General features: G+C 34.9%; 2 protein-coding genes across 4 annotated transcripts; one reads left to right on the top strand and one right to left on the bottom strand.

The window, feature by feature from the left end:
* Positions 1-57: 57 nt before the first annotated feature.
* On the bottom strand, positions 58-6,912 carry LOC109061232 (tetraspanin-33). 2 transcript variants are annotated; one of them, XM_019078402.2, is made up of 8 exons: positions 6,539-6,912; positions 3,756-3,810; positions 3,127-3,254; positions 2,803-2,877; positions 2,365-2,460; positions 2,153-2,281; positions 1,794-1,955; positions 58-1,618 (listed from the first exon to the last, which is right to left on the bottom strand). In XM_019078402.2, the coding sequence occupies exons 1-8, from the start codon at positions 6,620-6,622 to the stop codon at positions 1,517-1,519; spliced, it is 831 nt and encodes a 276-aa protein (XP_018933947.1). In that variant the 5' UTR covers positions 6,623-6,912; the 3' UTR covers positions 58-1,516. The 2 variants fall into 2 exon arrangements, with proteins under 2 accessions (XP_018933947.1, XP_018934054.1); XM_019078509.2 differs by lacking the exon at positions 3,756-3,810 and having other exon boundaries at positions 6,539-6,909.
* A 1,498-nt stretch (positions 6,913-8,410) lies between these two features.
* On the top strand, positions 8,411-21,197 carry LOC109093942 (prestin-like). Of its 2 annotated transcripts, XM_042740131.1 has the most exons (19): positions 8,411-8,563; positions 10,313-10,577; positions 11,481-11,620; positions 11,905-12,015; positions 13,661-13,833; positions 14,311-14,475; positions 15,919-16,071; positions 16,165-16,247; positions 16,347-16,494; positions 17,414-17,527; positions 17,746-17,823; positions 18,044-18,139; positions 18,346-18,452; positions 18,958-19,027; positions 19,229-19,321; positions 19,482-19,610; positions 19,836-20,048; positions 20,361-20,415; positions 20,957-21,197. In XM_042740131.1, exons 2-19 carry the CDS (start codon positions 10,423-10,425, stop codon positions 21,094-21,096), a joined length of 2,223 nt encoding a protein of 740 aa, XP_042596065.1. In that variant the 5' UTR covers positions 8,411-8,563; positions 10,313-10,422; the 3' UTR covers positions 21,097-21,197. The 2 variants fall into 2 exon arrangements, with proteins under 2 accessions (XP_042596065.1, XP_042596075.1); XM_042740141.1 differs by lacking the exons at positions 20,361-20,415; positions 20,957-21,197 and having other exon boundaries at positions 19,517-19,610; positions 19,836-20,001.
* The last annotated feature ends 598 nt before the right edge of the window (positions 21,198-21,795 follow it).

Below are 21,795 nucleotides of genomic sequence, written 5' to 3'. Positions count from 1 at the left end.
CGCAATCCACGGGATACACAATATAAACTAATATGCGATATTAAAAATAATGCACAGTAATACAAAAAGTACTTTAATCAATTTCACAGTGTCAATCGAAATGAAACCTTGCGGTGTCGACTCAGAAAACAGAACTTTTATTTTGGTGAAGTACCTTTAGCACATTTTGAATTGTGTTTACAGTGATTGTGATTCATGACGTGAGTTTATCTCATTTAATCATTTCAAATCTTATTCCCATGGGTACAATACTGTTGCCATGGAAACTAAAAGGAATTCTCAAGGGAGGGGAATAAACTTTGAGTAGCTTGGTGTATCAGATTTAGACAGCAGCACTTGTTGGTGTCGATGTGGTTGGTAAGCTATGCTGTGTGTTCCCAACACAGGGCCTTCTTAAAAAGCCCGTCTAACATGAGTCAGAGAGAGGCACAGACCAGGGACCACACACAAAGAAACTCAAGCTCTAAATGGGAGAGCCTGGCCAAAACATCTACCTCCCTCACTTCCTCCCATGTCTATGAATGCATCTTTATAACGCATGTTAGACTTTAACTTACCACCAATAAAAAAACCTGAGCATCCATGTGCAACACAATTAAACTCAGTTGTCAGAATAAAGCCTTGGAATATGTCCTGCAGGTGAATTATTTGATAATAGAGATATTGTATTGAATATGAAATGGGGAAAATTTTTGTTTGTTTGTGTATTTGCATCTCTATAATAATAGTATTTGCAACGCCATAATAATAATAATAGTAATAATAACAACAACTACAAAGTTTCCTTCTGTTAAAATAAGATATGCATAACACATATTTTTAGTAATAATAATATAATATTAAAACAAAACTACAGTTTGCTTTTGTAAAAATAACTCAAGCGCAGACTATAAGCAGATTTTTTTATGGCCAGATTCTGTTGATGACAGCCAAATGCCATGGAGTGAGTTATGTTGTAATAAAACCAATGCTCTTTAAATGTTTTGTGCTTATAAAAAATATATTCTTTGAAATAATACTTAAAAAATAATATGATATGAAATAATCTGGAGATTAAGAAGCACATATGACTCTTTGGACTTGTTAAATTGAATTTTCTTTAGGCAAAATACATAGTGAATAAAAATATTTTTATTTCTATTTAATCTCAGATGTTTATAATATCTACCAACACAAAGTTTTTTTTTTTTTTAAATGTCCATACTGGAAATCAATAAATATCACATTAAACTAGTTTGCACCATCCTTTACTAAGATCACACTCATAATGCTCATAAAATATCCCAAAATAGTTTTATTGACCTCTTGATCTTCAGGTTGTCTTACACTATTCCTACAAATATTCTGGTTTCTAAAATATCATACAAATGACCTTACATATGAAAATGTGTCTTGGTTGCCTGTTCTTCAGCCCAGTTCTCCTTATTCAGTATCCAGTCCATGTCAGTCACTTCAGGCAGCAACGAGTTCCCAAGCTTTCTATAAAACAGCTTTGAGTTTTTTTTTCTGGCGTGTTTCAGCTCCAGGGGTCTGAGCGATGCTGCTTGTTGTAATTCTGTAGTTTAATCTGATCCTGGATTTGATTAATAAGGATCTGAGAGAGAAGGATCCCAACCAACTGAAAAAGAGAAGAGATCAAGCTGTCAGTTCAAACTAAATCTAAATTTAGGTGCTTAAAGTTTCGGACGAAGATCGAACGAAATCTAAAGTCACCCACAATGACCTTTTATATTATTTAGATTGTGTAACATCATTTTAAGCAGATTGCCTGCTTATTCCATGTCAAGAGGTACCTGTGGGATGGCCAGGCCCAGTGCGATGCCTCCCAACAGAAACAGGTTACTGTGGATCCAGTTCACCACTTTATCAATGCAGCCATTGGGGTTAATGAAGGCACCAGCTGCGAGATATTCCAGCTGCTGCACCCCATGACCACACATGGTATTTATAACAGTCTGACAAAACAGAAAAAAGGCAAAGTGGTATTAGGGGAAGGGACATTTAATACATTAATAATATATTTATAACATTATAATAAAATATAATATTTAATTTATTTATTTAATTACATTTTCATTTAGTTAAATATATTATATACATAATAAAAATATAAATTCAAAGTGCAAACATCCTTTTTGGAGCCTTTTCTCACCTCCTCTTTGTTGATCAGGCAGCAGGAGAAGGGCACAGAACAGCGCTCTCTGCTTGGGTTCTCTTTTGAACAATTGAAGTACATGTTCTGAGACCAATCCAAGTAAGAGATCCCCCCACAGCAGTTAAACTGATCATATCATAAAGCAAAAACATCATTATCAACTACTACAAACTATTATGATGTATTATACATGTATACATAACCCTGACCTGTTTTTGCCCATAGTCAATGAGGTTCTGAAGATCTATATCATCCCTATAATGCTTGATGGCGCTGTCAACCATTTTTGTTACTTTGCCAAGTGCCTGTAGAGGATAAATTGAATTGAAAATGTTGGATTATTAGAATAGTCAGGTGCCAGACAGTAGAGGGCGCACTGTGTCAACTAGAAATCCAGAAAGTTTGTGACTGTTGGTTTTGATATAGCATGTCCAGACTCTTCACAATAGTGTACTTATGCCTGTCTATACAAAGCCTTCATAACGACAGGGGGATTTAATAGTGCACTACAATACTTACTGTAATCTTTCAAATTAAAGGCAATATCAAACAAATGAAAGAGGGGTTTTTTATAGTTAGCTATAATGATTGATTTTATTTTTGTTTGTAGTATTGGCATTAGCATACTGATTCATGATGATTTTTACCTTGTCTGAGAAGACAAAACCAAGAACACCAGCCACTAGCTGCAGCAGAAAGATGATAGTCAAGATAACGCAGAACTGCAAGGGAATTAAAGGTTGCAATTAGAATTTGCTTTGTACTTCACATTTTCTATGTAAAATGCACCTTGTTTGATGCTGTTTGTAGTTTTATCTCCACTAAGAGACTAAAATTGTACCAGGACTGTAATAGTGGGTACATTCTTGATACTTTGCTGATTCAAAAACACAAATTACACATATAATCTGGAACGTTCCTGTCCTGATGTAACAATTCTGATCAGGCAGCTGGCTTTATTACTGACTTACTGTCTGCAGTAAGCATATGTTCTCCCTCAGAGAACCCACACAGCCGCAGAACGTGATGAAGAACATGAGAATGCCCACTATCATCAATAACAGAGCAGGATCCACCGTCAGACAGGCCAGCGCTGTCTCTGTAGAGTAAAACAGAGGCATATCAGATAGATGGACAGTTTTTGTGGCACTATGGATAGATAATCGTTATCTATAACACAGGATATACACAATTTGATCAATTAAAGATTCACTTTATTTCGGTTACTACTATATTAATAGACACCGCGGATTAAATTATTAATGGCTGACTTTCTACAAAATGCTCCTTTATAACCACTAGGTGTCAGTATGAGCCCCAGGTGACTGCCATAACAGACTTCCTGAAACTTTATTTATTTTTACAAAATCTTTGCATTTATATTCATTAGTTGAAGTTAGACTATGATATAACATTTATACGCTCATTTTCTGTAGCTTACTTGCTTCTTTAATGCTTTGTTGTTGAAAAACTGTGTGTGTTAGCAGCATCACCATATAAAGCAGCTACAATGTCGAGGATGAAAGCTACAGAAATGCAGATATCTGAGGATATTAACCCTGTTCTGCGCTCCAGTGGTCTTTCAAGTAAAAACACTTACCGTGTTTAACTATCCTTGAATAAACCCCAATAGATATGAGGATCAGTGCAATTACCTATAACACAAAGATAAGCTGTGAGTCTGTATGTTAAAACAGATGCTGTACAAAAACACGGGATGATTCTAATGCCATTGTCATTCCTCTTCAGGGTGTGGCAGGAACAAATCCGTATTCATTTTCCTAAATAAAAAAAAAGACTAAATGGCTTGACTAAGTAAAGTAAAGATTCTTATTTTCAAGTTTAAGGTGACTGTTTAGCGAGGGGCCTGTGCTCACCTCAAACTGTGTTGTGAAAAAACCTGACTAAGGCCAAGTTTGTACGTACTTAAAGTATATACAGCATCAGTTCTGTGAAAGTTCATGGAAAGAACAGAGTCTAGGAAACTATAAAAAGAAGCAGAGCTTTAAGTTTCATTAACTTTCTGTTTTGCACACAACAAAAAGTCCCAGTTTGTAGCCCACTTTTACTGACAGCTATCGGGTTACTACGAATCTCCACATCGTTTTCTGGACCCAAACTGTCCTATACACTATAAGAGGATGGAAATAATCTCTCCTGTGTGCTGACCTAAGTTGCAAGTTTGCACAAGTTTAAACATTTCCTGTATACATTACTTTTCAGTTTCACAAAGGTGAATTGCTGTTCTATATAGCTTCCTACCACTAAAAGGAGCGCAGATGTGCAACAACACACTGAAAAAAAGATGATTTTGTGCCTTTTTGTACAGTGCATTGAGATCCAGTAGTCAAATGCTCAGTATTATACTGCATTATAGTTAAAACAGAGTTGTTCTTGAGGCTTTTTGCAGCAAATCTCCTTAGGTATTTGCATGTGCATTTGCACCAGCAAGCATGCAATGCACTCTAATCTACTGACCTTAACTTAAATCAACTCTGTGTCCATATGAATTGTTAGAAAGTTCACAGTAATTTTGATGCCTTTCTGCAAAACAACTGGAGTATCAAAGCCTGTTTTAAATATTTTGGGTGTCTGAATCTCCCTCTGAAGAGGCGTTATTCATTTAGGTCTATTATTCAGTAAATGCTACAGAGCAACAAATAAAGCAAGCATGGGGCCCCCACTTATCCAAACACCCTCCATCAGCATATGAATCAATGAGACCCGCTGCTTAGCAACAGCCACAAGTTTAAAAAAGTTTGGGAACGTAAACTGGCAGTATCAAGAACTTCACAAAAGAGGGTTTTGTTGATGAGGTCTAATATGAACTCATTATTATTCTAGCAAGATCTTATCACACAGCAGGACCAATATATAGTTCCTCGAGTGGTTCTCAGTATATCAAGTCAAGATCAAGCAGGTTAGGCTCCTGTACTGTGTGTCACAAACTGTGTTTTATGAAGTATTCTGAGAATCTAGCCTGGGGTGCAGTAATACACATTGGTGTTGAGACATGCCCATGGGTGATGTTTTCAGTGTTTGTTCATACTAAATTCCATGAAATCATGTCAGTCTTTATGAATATAAGTCAAGTTGCTTAAGACCCTGCGGCCTCATATGAGGACATTATATTTTTGTGAATTTCTGTGAGACTGTACATGCCACAGTTTTAAGTCTGGATGACTGGATGTTTCACCATGACCACTCCCTCTCCTTGGTCATCAAAAATGTCTGAAATTTATTTAGTGACACTCTTACGGAAATATGATAATATTTTGTAATTATCATTTAAATTTGTCTAATTTTTAAATTGTGTGTCATAAATCAACATCTCAGGGAAATGTTATGGGGTTTCAAATCAAAATATGACTTCCTGTTATGAAACAGGATGTTGATTTCATACATGTCCTCATATGAGTACACCGTGACTAAAAGCATGTTTATTACGCATATTGGGAAACATAACAAATGAATAGGGAAAAAAAAATTATATTTCAATATTCTATGAAATATTTTTTATTTCAGATTAAGTTTATAGATACATTGTATATAATGAGAAACCAGTTTATGGTCATTTTACACACATTTTGCAGAAAGAAAAATCTTGGAAATTAAAAATGTATTGTTGATTTAAAAAAATCTGTTGTTTTTGCCTATGCATGTTCATTCATGTCTTTTTATTTATTTTTTTAAAGAAATTGAGTCACGATGTCCTCTACCAAGGACATAGCATAAGTTATGAATGAAATATATTTTAAAACGTCACTTTATATATATTTTTAACATTATTTTTAATGCTCTAAACAATATAAAGACATGGAAAAAACACATTTTTTCCTAAAAATTTTCTCGGGTCCTAAGAAGTTAAAACACTGTTAGACTTATTTGACCATCATTCAGTCTGGAAGACAACTAAGTACATTCATTCTGTTTGTATATATGCAAAGCTTGCTTCGTGGTTTTGCATTAAAAAGTAGGAGTTTCAAAAGTCATTTGCTAAAACGTTAATCATTAAACCACATCATGTGAAAAAGAGACAAAAACATCTCTACATCATTTAATCTATTTGTTCTCATATATAAAAAAAACTCAAAGAGTATAAAAATAATTATTTATATTTTCTGTGTATAATGTAATAGAATATATAGTGTGCATATTTAAAAAGTGTTAAAAAATTCTTATTTATCATTTGTCTAATATATATATATATATATATATATATATATATATATATATATATATATATATATATATATATATATATATATATATATATATATATATAAAGTATATTTTAAGGTATATTTTGAAAACAAAAAGTTAAATGTTTTAATGTTTATTAAATTTGTAATATAATAAAATAATATAATGAGCAACACTTACCCAAAATATCATGTTGAAGAAGAAAAGTAAATATTTCAAAGCTGGACTCACAAAAGTGAACTCGTCGCTTTTCGTTCTTGGCATGATCAAAGGTGTGTAATTTCTCTCACCTCCAAACCTTCAGCGTTCGCCTAACTTTATCTGTCTAGATGTTCATTCTGCAGAATCAAATTATTCGCTCGGCTCTTTCTAAAACGACTCGTCAAGTCTTTGATGATTATTAAGCACCCTCGAGCGACTAGAATCAAAAGAACGCATCAATCGCTTTAAATCTGGGCTTGTTGTTTTAAAAGGCATTTCCTGATTTAGCTCGGAGAAAGCCGAGCACCCCTCGCATGTGCGCCAGGAGCACAAGTGGGCGTTCCCATCCTTCTTTTCCTCTATTCGAGTCACCTGTGAGAGCCTTTGAATATTTTTTAAGGTGCGACCTAGCAAAACATACTTTGTAGTATTCTATAAATATATGTTCACTGTATAAACATGATGAACTAGTTATCCTCATATATAATTTATATGGAGGTGCTGACCCCTCCTGGAGACTTACAACCCACCTATACTCTTTAAAATGACCACCGGCATCTGCGGTTCCATTTAACATCCATAGAACCTTTGCATTGCATAAAAGCATTTTTATAGTGACAAACGGTTCAGATTATTACAATTTTATTGCACTAAGAACAAATGGTTCAACAAACTGTTCACACCCCAATTTTTTTTTAACCTCTATTTTTTTTTAAGAGATGTCACTGTTCTGCTAATTGAAATGCATGTATAAATAATGTATTTTAGGAGTTGAAAGGACACAGAGAAAGGTTTATGGCATGGCATCCTCCCGATTACACAATACATAATCAGTATTGCAATGCCATATTTCTGTGCAATAAATTAAATGGGCCTGTACAGCTAACCATTTAAAGGCATTGCAAAGCTCCAGGATGTGCAGTCTGTGTGAGTGACTGACGTACTGTCATTTGTCACCGAAGACTTTCAGTGCACCACTGTTTTATTTCTGTTTTCTTGTTTTATGTGCCAGAGTAATGCTATAGCTGTAAAGACAGTAGGCTAAATGCTGATATTGGGTTTCTAAACCCTGACATTTTCTCTACAGGTAAGAAAATTATAATATTTCTACTTTTAAAAGTGTCACATGATTCTTGACTGTTTAAAGCTCTAGGCTAGCCTGAAGTCTGCTAGGGTGACTAAGTAGGAAATGTACTGTAATCATCTTTATGATGATGAGGATGTTGTATATAACTTAAAATAAGCAATAAGTTCCTCCTAATCTAGCATGGAATGACTAAAAAAGGCATCATTAGTCATGACAATATTTCAGGATACATTGCGATTGGTTTATTTTGATTTAAGATAGCTACAGCAGAAATCAGATTTTTCTGAAATCCTTTCAATTTAATGTGCTTTTCTTTTCTTTTCCTTTCCTCTTTTTCTTTTTCTTGTCGATGTGACCTGGACCCTGTCAAGTCTATTAACTTATTTAACTTAAACTTAAAAATGTGTGTGTGTGTGTGTGTTTAGATATTTGGTGTGTATTATATATATAACCAGCTTAAACCAGCAACGACAGGTCAAAATACACATATAATACCTTGATATTAACTTGTTGTTGCATAGTTGTGACACAGGATGGCGCGCATACATTGCACTTGCGACCTTGCACTGCTATATTAGGGAAAGTAATTTTTGTATTAAAAACTCTGTTTTGCTGTAATCATAATTACTTACAAAACTTTAATTACGCGTTTAACAATCTATCTTCAATCAAACGGATATCATGTGTTGTGTACGGTATTTATCTCCTTTATCTGATACGGTTGAGTTAGTAAAGAACTACAGATCCCATGTTGCTCTTCTGGCGTAAGTAGTGACGCATGAGGTACGTAGTGCTCTTCTTATCAGCGCAGCAGATGACGGCTTTAATGTTACACAGTAACAGGACTGTCGATGCTCGCGCTCTTCTTGGCTCAGTTCACCGTCATTGGGTCATTTTCAGGACGGAGGCGGCGAGAGGTAAGATGCTAGGCTGTTTTCTCCTCCTTTAAACTACAATACTTGGGGAAAGCCCTTCAATTACAACATATTGTACCAGCTTAACAGGTTTGAGTCGTGGAGTTGAACAGAACGAGGACTCTCCAAAAAATGCTTATTTCTGTTTGGTTTTAAAAAAGTGTGAGGGCAGAAAGACACGTACGATGTTGGAAGTCACTTTGTCATTACATCATGACTTCTGTTGACATATGTATATGTCAGAGGCTGCTTGGTTTTCATGTTTCCTCATAAACGTGTAAACAGTGACTTAAACGATGAATAGCTAAAAGCAGCGTTTACTGTGATTTATTATAGGCATTTTTCTAAATGCATCATCACAAATCCAGTAACTTTCTTTCATTTTCAATGCTTTTTTCATCTTCTTTCTTCGTGCAAATGCATTTTAGTTAGTCTGTCCCTAACCCAGTAAATCCTACTTTTTTCTGGATGCAGGCTTTTAAGCAAAAATGCAAATAAATTTTCTTTGAATTTGCACTAAATACGAAAAAAAAAGCAAACATAAAAAAGTTGCACCATGATATTAAGATGGTGTAAATTCCATTAAAAATAATAAAATGGAATAGTAATGTTATGGATTTAGTATTGTTATCCGTTAGGTTTATGTATACTGGTTAATCAAAATGATATTAAGATGTTTGATTAAAAAAAAATCACTTTGTATGTTTGTCAATAGGAAAAATTATTAAAATGTCTTAATGCTCTTTTACCATGAGTTTGTACAGCAACTGATTATCCGTAAACATGAATTTTGTAGAAATTTCACCATTAAACTGTTTTTTTTTTCTAATAAATGGCTTGTAGCCTAGTAATGACTAAATGAACTGTAAAACTGGCAACTCTGATGCCGTCACCCCTGTTACGTCATAACATCAGTGTTGCATTTTTTACATTCAGGTTGAGAAGACACACTGTAATTTATTACCACTTAAATCCATTGTTTGTGACCTAATGTTTTAAAGCCTTTTAGATTATACAGTTGTTTCATGGAATGACCCTTGTATGTCATGGGTTTATCTCGTGTCGTTTGTAATGTTTATACCACTGCTTTGTCAACATTGGCCTACACCACTGACATCAGTCACATCCAGTGCATTTCATTTTACTAGGGTCTTGTGATTTGCAGAGGACTGTGCTAAAAATGGACTGGATCCATGGATATGTTGTTATTGCTCAAGCTGCACACTGTGTCCTCAGGACGGGTTGTGTGTTTTAGACACACTGGTGTGTGGATTAAATCATAAAACCATATTAGGCTACTTTCCGTGGAACTTTGTTTTGGTCTGAATGCATAAAATGTATTTATTATTATTATTATTATTATTGTTGTTGTTTTTTAAAAAAAGGCAAAAACGTTTATCAGATTTTTATTTTATTTTGTTTTATTTATGTTTTTTCTGCAGGTTATTTTATAGGTTTGCAGGCAGTTTTTTTGTGCTTGCTCTTGATGCAAAGTATGTTAAGTATCCAGTATGTCATTGCATGATAAATCATCACAGTACAGGCTATAGGTGGCTGTCATTCAAGATTATTTTGAGGGCTTGTAATTATACACCAGCTGAGTTTGACCACTGCATGTCTCCAAATAAAACCAAGGGGGCTGTCAGTATGATGTAAAATGTTATGATACTAAATAGCTGATCATGATTAAATTAAATCAGCATTGTTTGTGATTGTTTGAAGTTGATTCTTAAACCTTTTCTTTCTTCACAGAGACCTCTCTATCCACCACTCATTGAAAACAGGAAGAGGAAGTATAGCGAGAGCACGATTGCATTCACGAGGTCATCACAGCCTGACATGCCTGTGTTTCCACCGCTGCTATGGAGCACGTAACTGCTAGTGAGGAACTGTCCGCTACACTGATGTACCACGTGGAGCGTCCTGTGTTCAATGAAGGCTATATTGACTCAGAGCTTTTGCATAGGAAGAAGAGGACACCCAAGCCCTTTCAACGGAGAATAGCTGAACATCTCCGGTAGGGCAATTTCAAAACATTCCTCTTTCTTTGTTACTGATGATAGGTCTGTTTTTTTCTGAGTTATAGTAGAGTCCAAAAGTCTGTGACTGTCTTGAGAAATATTCTGTACGGCTTTATAGGGCACAGATCATACAAGCATATTTGTACAATTGATCATGCAACTCTTTGTACAGATAATATTGTTCTTTAGTTTCAGTGAAGCACAAAGGGATCATTCTCAAATCATACACTTGTGAAGTTGATGCAGTTTGAGTGTTGTTGTTGTTAAAACAAAAGAGAGACAAACCAAATACATTCTGACATTTGTGTTCATTTCTGAGTTCAAATAGTTATTTGATAATATAAGTAGTAAAGAAAAATTGTATTTAAAAACAAATCTAAATACAAGTACTAGTTGTATCAGACTTTTGGACCCCTCTAAATACATAAACTGATTTCAGTTGTTCTATTTCACATTATTGTGACTGTAATTTTGAACTATAATCATTTGATCAGGATCGAGTGTTATCTGAACTTCAGAAAATCAGCTTGGACTGATAAAGCAATTGTTTGACTACGTAAACAACCATTTGTCATTTATGATGGTCTAATTATTTTATCATATCCTCCATATAATATTGCAGGACTACTAGTATTACACAGCAATAGTGATATTACATTTGTTAAAACTGCTTATCCCAGTCTGAGCTGGATAAATTGATGATTCAGTTTCCTTTAATGGACAAAGGCGGACTATAATTTAAGTGGTCATTAACTGATAATCTTCTGATTTAAATGTCTTTTAAATGTTGTTTGCAGAATTTTTATTTGCACATTAAAATCAAACAAAGAAATTTTAAAACAACAGTGAAGGGGAATATGACACATTCATACTAATCTCTCTTTTTTTTCTCTCTCCAGGTGTTCGTCTGAGAAAGCCAAATCTGTTGTATTTGGTTTTCTGCCCATTTTAACATGGCTGCCATCATATCCACTAAAGCAATACCTGTTTGGAGACATAGTTTCTGGCATCAGCACAGGTGTAATGCAGCTACCTCAAGGTCAGATTTTATCGAAAACTGGTTAATATTAAAAATATTAATAATAATTGTATCAAAATCATATTAAATGTATATATTTAATAGTAGTCGAATAGTAATTTTGTTGTTTATTTTAATAGTAATAATAACAATTATTATAAATATAGTAAACACATGTAACTATATATTAGTAGTATTAATAATGTTATTGTTGCTGTTTGTTTATTAATTTATTTTACTCTTATTGATCAATGGCCATATTCATTTGATTATTTCTCTTTTTCTTGGTTTGTCACATTCAACAGGTCTTGCGTATGCGATGCTGGCAGCTGTTCCTCCAGTGTTTGGTTTATATTCATCGTTTTATCCTGTGCTGTTATACACATTCTTTGGTACCTCCAAACATATATCAATAGGTGAGACTCATTGGCGTGCATGCCAGACTTTTAATAACATGCTTGTGATGGACCACCCACAGTTGGTTCGTTGACTGTCTGGTGCAAATTGCTCACATAAATTTAAAATGCTTCCTTGGTCTGGGAATCTGATTGGTTGACACTACACAATGACTTAATGCAGAGGGACTATGTGAAGTCATGTAGTGGTTTTTTTTGTTGTCTTTTTTACACCTGTCTGTTATTGTAATTTTTTTTTTTTTAGATAAACCTTACCCCACACATCACATTAAATCAAACTGCGGGTGGTTGCTTCACAGGTTGGTCATATGGGCTCAGAATAAGCTGCAGTGTGGGCCTTTGTTTTTTTTTCCTAAATGTCTGCTTGCGACTACCTGACATCATGTGACATTCCTCTGTACAGTTTTGCTAAGTCATTGTTAATAAGCAAAGCATTACTGGCAGACTAAACAAGTGTAGTTCTATTTGATAAGAACTAAAATCCTTAGTCTGTTTTTCGCAGCACTTCCTGAACTCCTGTGGCAGAGTCTCATCAGAAAGTCAGTTTTTCATTGTTCCTGCCAATTGTACAGGTTAGCAGCTCCCAAGCTGCTCTGATTGCAATGACTTTCGTAAGCAGGAAATGAAAAGCAGGTGTTTCTAAAAACCTTATTAGTTTTGGTGCAGACATCATCACACTGTTTTATGGGTGGGTAGATGCCCTGAAGTGTTGTTTTTCTCCTGTTTAATGTGGGGATCTTCAAATACTCAGAAATCCCTGCTGGATATTAGAAACACCACCAAGAACATAGATCAAAGGTTCAAAAGTCAAGTGGTCTCCCAAACCAGAGTTGTTGCTTCAATATATTGTTGTCTCAGCTCCTGTGGCTACAGTTGAGAGCGAGAGAATTGGTACTAGTCCAAACATTTCATGTCATGCAGTCATGCAGCCTCCTGTTTAAACAACACTCACGCTCTGTCCCTCTGAGGTGTAATGGCAATGTAAAACAGAACTGGTTGCAGAGGGCTTTATCTAGACGAAGAGCCAAGGCAGAACTCACTTACATAAATGTGCTGAGACATACTTGCTCACATGATAAAGGAGTTCCTGTTCCTTTGACAACAACACCAAGCCACTGATCAATGTGTACCTAAGAATGATTACACCACCTGTAAGTCCCTCAAACAGTGGCTTTGAAAGGGTTAAGAAAATCCCATTGCATTAAATACATGATATAATAATAATTATATAATAATATAGACTTAATCAACCCAGTTTTTCTATGGTAAATTACCTGAAATTGTTAAAAAATTTGGGTGGCAACAGCATACTTTTAAAGGTCTTAAAGTGCTTGAAGATATATTTATAATTCTTATTCTGCTGTAAAAGTTCTCAGTAATAATAGATGTAAATACAGATTTATTATAATATAATGTATCCCAATCACACTTTTCAAGCATAGTATTTCACAAAAAGGTTGTGTGGTTTTGAATGATAAATTAATAGCTATTGTAAAAAAAAAAGACAGTATTCAAATATATAATGTCTGGTAAGCTTATAACATAATCACAAAAATAATTTGTGATCCATACTTAACTTAAGCACAGTTTCCTTAAGTGTTTTTTTGTATTTTTTGTATTTATTTATTTGTTGATTATTTTTTAGGTACTTTTGCAGTAATCAGTTTGATGATTGGCGGGGTTGCTGTAAGAGAGGCTCCGGACTCCATGTTTGCAGTCAACGGGACCAACGCGTCACAGGTTGTGGATTTTGAGGCTCGTGATGCCAGAAGAGTGGAGGTGGTTGTAGCTTTGACAACCCTAGTAGGAATCATACAGGTGGGCTGCTATCTGGTCTTACCCATGGTTTTGAACATGAAAATGAGCATAGAATTTAGTCATATTCTTATTTAATGCATTCTCCAGTATCTGTGGTTGGAATACATGTTAATTCCTGCAACATAGGTGTATGTTGTATTGTATTTTTGTGATCACCCCCATCTTTTGTAGATAAACCTCTTTTGCAAGAGTGTTATCTTGTTCTTTGTCGTTCAGCTCATATTGTCAGCTAAAATGGCCAGCTTTAAACTGAAACACTTTTTATGAGAAAGAAGTGCTGTGTAATGTTACCATAAACCAATTCAAACAGGTTGAGGGTATACATACAGGCCTACATAGTGTTTATAATGGACACCTTTCATGGAAAACTGTAAACCTGCTCAAGCTGATGACTTTGTGATTCTCCTCAAGTTACTATAGCCCCAGGCACTCTCAGATTGATGTTTGGGACCATAATTATGTTCTGATCTCCTATAGTTTGTTCTGGGTCTGCTGAGATTCGGCTTCCTGGCGATTTACCTGACTGAGCCGCTGGTACGAGGTTTCACCACGGCTGCCGCTGTGCACGTCTCAGTGTCACAGATCAAGTACCTGCTGGGAGTGCACACTGCGCGCTTCAATGGGCCTCTCTCTGTAGTTTATGTGAGTATCCTTTGACCCTGGGGAAACCTTAGGGTGTTTATTATCATTATGTTACACTGTTGAACCTATAAACATGTTTCACATTACCTCATTAACACTTATTCACTTTTTCTCATTGGTGTTTAAGATATTAATTAATCCATGAATCAAAAAAGGTCATTTGAAGACCAGTTTTTGTTTTTAACTAAGATTTTAACTAAATATTAGATGAATTACTTTAAATAAATAAATAGCTTAAAGGTGACCTATTATCCCCCTTTCTACAATGTTGTACAAGTCTCAGGTGTCCCCAGAATGTGTCTTGTCAGGTTTTAGCTCAAAATACCCCACAGATCATTTATTATATCATTTTGAAAATGCCTATTTTGAGAGGAAGCAGAGAATTGCTGTTTTCGTGCATGTTTCTTTAAATGCAAATGAGCTCCTGCTCCCCACCCCCTTTTCCAGAATAGGGCTGTGCCTTTCCAGCTCGTATAGATACCAAATCTTTTTGGTTTTGATTATCATGTCTATCGTGCTGAAACCATGCGTTTTAAAGCCATATTAGTTTAAACTTCTGATATAAGTTAGTGCGAAGCATAAGCACAGAAAACTAAAGTTCTCTTTCATGTCTTATTGCACTTAAACTGTCAAATACACAAAAGTTTATGTTAAAAGCGCATGAGTTACAAAAACAGTCTGTTATGTCTGTGAAGGTAAACACCTGGGAAATAGATTGCATGTTTATATTAGAAAAAGTCTAATTTTCATGATATGTCACCTTTAAAACACTTGAATGAAAAGGACAAATGTTGCCTTGGCAACTAACTGAAATAAAATATTTAAGTTGAAGTGCTAAAATTCCTCAAATGATAATGTAAGATAAATTATTCTATAAAAATGTATATTAATATTAAGAAATACTGTAATAGTATATAAATAATACTAAAATAACACTCTATACCAGGGATCGGCAACCTTTTGGGCATGAAGTGGCATTTTTTTTATTTTTCTGGTTAACCACTGTGCCACTGTGACCCTACTGAACACCACTGTGTGTGTGAGAATGTTGTGTTGACACACTGTCATTGTGTTTCGTAATGACTTAAAAAATATCCAACATTTATAATGGTAATTTATTTATTGCTAAGAACAGTGTTCTCAAAAAATGTAATATACTATTCATTACTAGTTAGTCTTTTCAAAAGATCACTAGTATTGATCTGAGCCACATGCATCTATAAACTAGCGCAGGTTATTTCTCACTCATTAATAGTATTTATAGCTCCTAACAGACTGTGTGACTATGAGGAAAGATTGCCTCAAAATCTACGTCAGTATGCAGTTTTCCCTATTGCTTGCATGCAAGTGATAGCCATAGGTTGCCGACCCCTGCTCTATACTGTGATATAATTTTTTTATGGTTGTATAGCTTTATGTTCTGTTCATTTTGTTTTTTCCCAGAGTCTTGATGCTGTCTTCAGGAACATTGCAAGCACTAATGTTGTCACTCTAATTATTGGACTGGTATGTACAGTGTTCCTATACTTCATCAAAGATCTCAATGAGCGCTTCAAAAAGAAGCTACCTATCCCCATCCCTGGAGAAATCATAGTGGTAAATCTTTAAACGCATTTCCTATGAAACATTGTGCTCACACATGCACTCAAAATCCCTTTGAGTGAATGCCTGATGTTCTTGTTCTTTGAAGTTATTGTGTCCACTGGAATCTCATATGGGATGGTTATGTCTGAAAATTATGGAGTCGAAGTCGTGGGTAATATTCCCACTGGGTAAGATCACGCAGACTTACTTATATACACCAAACTGAAATGGTTTACATTTTTACAAATGTTTACATTTTAATATTTCTTCCTTAATGTTTTGTTTTAGTTGCTGCCACCCAAGATTCCAGACTTCTCGGTCTTTCCTAACCTCTTCCCAGACGCCTTCGCTATAGCTGTTGTTGGCTTCTCGATTGCAATATCATTAGCCAAAACCTTTGCTCTTAAGCATGGCTACAGTGTGGATGGAAATCAGGTAGAGAATAAAATAAACCCTCTGCAAATGTCATAGTTCCACCTTGTATACTGGCCCTACTTAAAAATGTCATATGAATTGCGTTATAAGGCAAAAAATCAAACCAAGAGGCTTTTACTTGGAAGCAACAAGTTTGTTAGGTTTGAAGTGATATAACAAAAGATATGCTGCTACACTGTATCTAATTCAGTTGTGCCATTCTTCATTTTCAAAGTGATTTGATTCTGTGTTTCTTAGAGGCAGGGACATGTGTTTTATTCAGCTGCCCTTTATTTTGGTTTCTATGGCTTTGAGTTGCAGCTGAATGTTCAAATCAGCCAGACCCTGCAGTTACTTAGTTACTTGCCATTTAGTAGATTCTTTTGTCCAAAGTGACTTATAGTACACTAATTGCAGGGAAAGTTCATATGGGACAACATTACGTAAAGTGGCATGCTTAAGTGAACAACAGCAATAGAGATGGATTGTGACCTCAGTAACTCACCAGTTTGCCTGTTTAGGACCAAACTTTTGTGTGAGGAGCCAAGTTCCTCAATGAGCACAACAAAAGTAACTTTCTGAACTTCCATTTATATAAAAAAAAAAATCTGGGCAATGTTTGGAATAGCATGCTGACATAATACTATAAATATACTCTATAAACAGAATATTTACATGTACACTACCATTCAAAAGTTGGTTAATACGTTAATACAGTAAAAACAGCACTATTGTGAAATAATATTACAATTTAGAATAGCTGTTTGCTATTTTAGAGTATGTAAAATACACTGTATACAGTGTGAGCTTTTATGGTTACAAATTTTTTGACCAAAGTTTTTGAGGCCACAGCAATTATACAATAGTTTTAATATTTTTATAAACCTGAAATATAACCGTATGGTCTAATGAATTCATTTTGTGTTTAATGTGACTGTAGGAGCTCATCGCTCTGGGACTTTGTAATTTTGTGAGTTCATTCTTCCACACGTTTGCGGTTACTGCCTCAATGTCTCGCAGTCTGGTACAGGAGAGCACAGGAGGACATACTGAAGTAAGTGGGACTTATTTGTGTTAGATGCCATATCGGTGACATTATGTACATATGAATGCAGTTGGTGATTGCAAAACTACATTTTCTGAAATTGAGTGTCCCTTTCATGATGACCTCATTCTCAGTGGCTATATCCCTGCCGTAAAAGCATAAAGATAAGATAAGACAGTCGTGCCTCCTGAAAGACTAAATTGAATTATGTTAATGTTGGTCTGCAGATTGCAGGACTCTTGGCGTCCCTACTTGTGCTGCTGGTGGTGGTGGCCATTGGATTTGTCTTTCAGCCATTACCTACAGTAAGTGAAGTGCTATCTGATATGCTTTTCATGGAGCTCATTGATTTTGTGCAAAAATGAATAAAAGAAATTGAATGTTTGGTCTTTTTTGGAAAGCACAAAGGACAGTCTGATTTGTAACCCCAAGCTCTCTTGGCAGAACATAAGCATTCTTAGTGCAAAACGACAAAGGTCAGAGATCAGATGGTGTTTATTAGTGTCATCTTTGTACTCTCATTAGACCGTGTTGGCTGCTATCATCATGGTCAATCTCCTGGGGATGTTTAGGCAAATGAAAGACATTCCTGCATTATGGAGAACCAGCAAGATTGAACTGGTGAGTGTCAGAGGTACTTCATTTGGATGTGTTCATCATATTTATTTAACCAGTTACTATCTTTCAAAAATGAACACATTCAATTACATCTCTTTTCTTCATATTTTTCTTTTTAAACCTTCGACTAAATATTCGTGTTTGGGTTATTTTTGGGACATAGTGAAGTTTGGTTTTGTTGTTGTTAATGTCTGCCATGTTTTCTTTAGGCAATTTGGCTGGTGTCCTTTTTCGCATCAGTTCTTCTGGGTCTGGATTATGGTCTGGTGGTTGCCATGGGCTTTGCCATACTCACAGTTATTTACAGAACACAGTGGTAATCTTACCTCTCTGATGCCAATTGATGACAAAATTCAGCATGAAAACCCTTCTTTTTTTCTGTCTGTGAATATGAAATCTTGATATTGAAAAAATTATTAAATAAATCATAAATTTATTAAATTTATTATTAATATATAATAAATACATAATTAGTAAAGTATTTATTAAATAATTTACATATGTTTTTACATATGAGATTTATATGATGCATTCATACTGCTTTAATGGCAATTGCTGCAAAACAGCTGAAATAAAATTTACTTAAACATATATATTTAATATTTCAGCTTCCCCAGTTTTTTTTTTTAAATATTAATTTAAATGTAGTTTTTTATCAAAAATAAATCTGAATTTTATATTTTTTTTTTAAAAGAATTGATACTATATAATTAGAAAAATAATATTGTATATTTATTTCTACATATTCATTTCTTTTTCAATGCATTTTTCATATTTGCCAAAGGAAATGTCTAATTCAGATCTTATTGTTTTATTTTAAGCCCTAAAAATGCTCTTCTTGGACAAATCCCAGACACAGGACTGTATTTTGACGTGGATGAGTATGAAGAGGTAAGACATTTCTTTTAAAATCCATTAAACCATCGTAACATTATCACTGATAACCTAGATCCTTAACATGAGCTTGCTCCATTCCAAAAGTGCTGTTCACAAGCTTTTCGTAGTCACAGGCATCCAATTATGCCTGATTTAATCCAGATTTTTTCGACCTCAGTCTCTGTCCTCTTATCTGCCGTTTGTTCTCTTTCTCAAGCTGAGGAATGCTCAGGGATCAAGATTTTTCAGTCCAATACTTCCATATACTTTGCAAACAGTGACCTGTATGTCAGCGCCCTCAAGGCAAAGGTGAGGCCAGATGCTTAAAGTTATTATTCACTTAAAATATTTTGTGTTTTATGGTTTTGTCCTTGAGTATTTATTGAACATGCGTTGTGTAGAGAGATTCCTATAAGCAGCAGGCCTTTGGCTTTATAAAGTTCTGTACACTTTATTTTTGTGACTACAGACTGGAATTGACCCAGCAAAACTGCTCGTTGCTAGGAAATCACAGCTAAAATATGCGAAAAGAGACAATGGGGAGAGGAAGGCTGTAAACCACTGCTCTCCAGTAAAGAAAAATGCAGTTGTCTTATTGGTATGATGTTTTTTTTTTATCTAAATGTATTTTATCTGTGACCTTGTCAGTGAAGTCTTTTTATCCAATATTTGAACCTCAGCATGGATTTCCAATGTTGGGAGTTTGCAAGCTATCTCAAAAATTCAGAACAAAACACTGTAGCTTAAAGTTTCTTCTGTGAAAACTTTCCATGCAATGTGATGCAACATGTCTGATTACGTGAGTGTCTGACATGTCCAACAGGATGTGGAGCTGGGCGTCACTCGTGAGGTGGTGCCTGGGGCGAAGAAGGAGATGGATCATGTGTATACCAATGGCCAGATGACTGAGAACCACGCCGAGTCTGAATCTGAGGATGACTTCTTTCTGCAGCGTCTGACCCCCATTCACACCATCGTTCTGGACTTTACTCCTGTTAACTTTATTGACTCTGTAGGAGCCAAAACCATTAAATCAGTAAGTCAACATCTTTTATTTTTAAAAAAAGCACTTAAAGACAGAATAGTGAAATCTGGCTTAATACATTAGACCAAACGTTGTTACATTTCCCTCTTTGTTTGCACTATTGATTTGACATGGCTTTTTGAGAAAGGGTGTGCTATTACTTAAGTGATCTGATTCATGATATTTGCTCAATGAATACAAAATACCATAGATCCAGTGACCTAAAAGCACCCTGAAAACCTCAGTACACAACATTGTAGAAGCCATATTGAGTTATTGTGGCTATGAGTTTTGGAATGGTTCTTCTCTTTTTTTTTTCTGCAGGTGATAAAGGAGTTTGCAACAGTTGACGTGAAAGTTGTGCTTGCTGGATGTAGCAGTAAGTAATTGCTTTAATTTTTGCATAGATATATATTTACAATTATATTTGAACATTAGAGTTCTGACTTGCTGGATGTAGCAGTAATTAATTTATATAGGTTTCCTATAATATACATTCCCATAATATAATATATATCTATTATGTTTGAGTTATTCTTTTTTTTACTTTTTTAAATTGTTATTTTTGACATGTTTTATTCAGCCAATTTGATTGGTGTCTAATATACTAATACTGATGTATTAGTGAGTAAATAATTACATTTATAAATAGATACATTTCTATAATATAACATGATATAATATGATTGAACGCCACCACAGTTCCTAAGCTTTATGTAGGTTAAAGTTCATTCTGATATATCTGTTTAATGTGGGAAACATCTCCACCTTGAGTTGGAACTAGTAAACGGTCATGTGGACAAGTCAAACTAATATTTACTTTAACATACAACATTTACTATAATGTTAATATATATTAATTTAACAAATTAATTATTTCCTAAGATCCTTGTAAGATAGTTTATGTTTGTGTTGTGCAGGGACCCTTCTTTCTGATCTCAGGACACTGAAATTCTTCTGTGAGCCCGTGACCCCTGACCTCATTTTCCCCACCATTCATGACGCAGTGTTGCATTGTAAGCACTCGAGGGACGTCCCCGTCTGCCCTGACGTCCAGTGAGCACACAGACCAAACTGAGTGGCAGAATATGGATAGAGTCGTGCTGAAATGAGCACAAGTACTGTTACTCCTTGGTCACTTTTGTAATGGATATCACTTTTTGTTATTGTATTTATGGGTGGTGAGTGGGGAATGTTTTAGCAGTGAGCAAGCCAAAATGTTTTAGATGGAAACACTTTTTAATGTGAATAAACCAGCAAATGTTGAGCTTAATATGATCTGTGGTATTGTATTTTTGCAGTAGCCATAATCATAAGCTCCACTGCAATTTGTTACCGATGACTGTAAAACACTCTGTACCTTCAGTTCTTTTAAGTGCAATTATTGTAGATGGATTTTTGCCAAGTGTTTGTTTCTTAGCACTGGTCTAAATATTTTATTGACATTCCAGTAAACTTATTTTTATGATGGAAATGAAGTTTTACAATGGTTCACCATGTGCTAGTTTTTCTTTACTCTGTATTGAATTTTTTTATGTATTTTTTTTTAAAGTCTACCGTTTCTCATCTGGCTATAGTATTCAGTAAAAAAAGAGCTAATATGTTAATTATTTTTTTAGATCTGATCACATAATTGCACTGTTGGCAAAGATGCTGCTTTTCATTTCATGATATACTTTAATCTGATGTTTCTGAGGAAATGCTTGCCAGATATTGATTTTATTGTTTTAGGCCCCCCCCCACACAACCCCAAAAGTTC

This window comes from Cyprinus carpio, chromosome A4, assembly GCF_018340385.1.
Source record: "Cyprinus carpio isolate SPL01 chromosome A4, ASM1834038v1, whole genome shotgun sequence".
NCBI lineage: Eukaryota > Metazoa > Chordata > Actinopteri > Cypriniformes > Cyprinidae > Cyprinus > Cyprinus carpio.
Note: the sequence above shows the minus strand (reverse complement) of the source record. Positions and strands in the feature narration are given on the sequence as shown.

Bases quoted from the DNA above. Each gene is read 5' to 3' on its own strand.
- LOC109061232 (XM_019078402.2), bottom strand. From the start codon at position 6,622: ATGCCAAGAACGAAAAGCGACGAGTTCACTTTTGTGAGTCCAGCTTTG. The intron at 3,255-3,755 runs GTAAGTGTTTTT...TTTACTCTACAG, and splicing joins TTCAAGGATAGTTAAACACG to AGACAGCGCTGGCCTGTCTG. The intron at 2,282-2,364 runs GTCAGGGTTATG...TGATATGATCAG, and splicing joins TTGACTATGGGCAAAAACAG to TTTAACTGCTGTGGGGGGAT.
- LOC109093942 (XM_042740131.1), top strand. From the start codon at position 10,423: ATGGAGCACGTAACTGCTAGTGAGGAACTGTCCGCTACACTGATGTAC. The intron at 16,072-16,164 runs GTAAATCTTTAA...TTGTTCTTTGAA, and splicing joins TCCCTGGAGAAATCATAGTG to GTTATTGTGTCCACTGGAAT. The intron at 19,611-19,835 runs GTATGATGTTTT...CATGTCCAACAG, and splicing joins AAAATGCAGTTGTCTTATTG to GATGTGGAGCTGGGCGTCAC.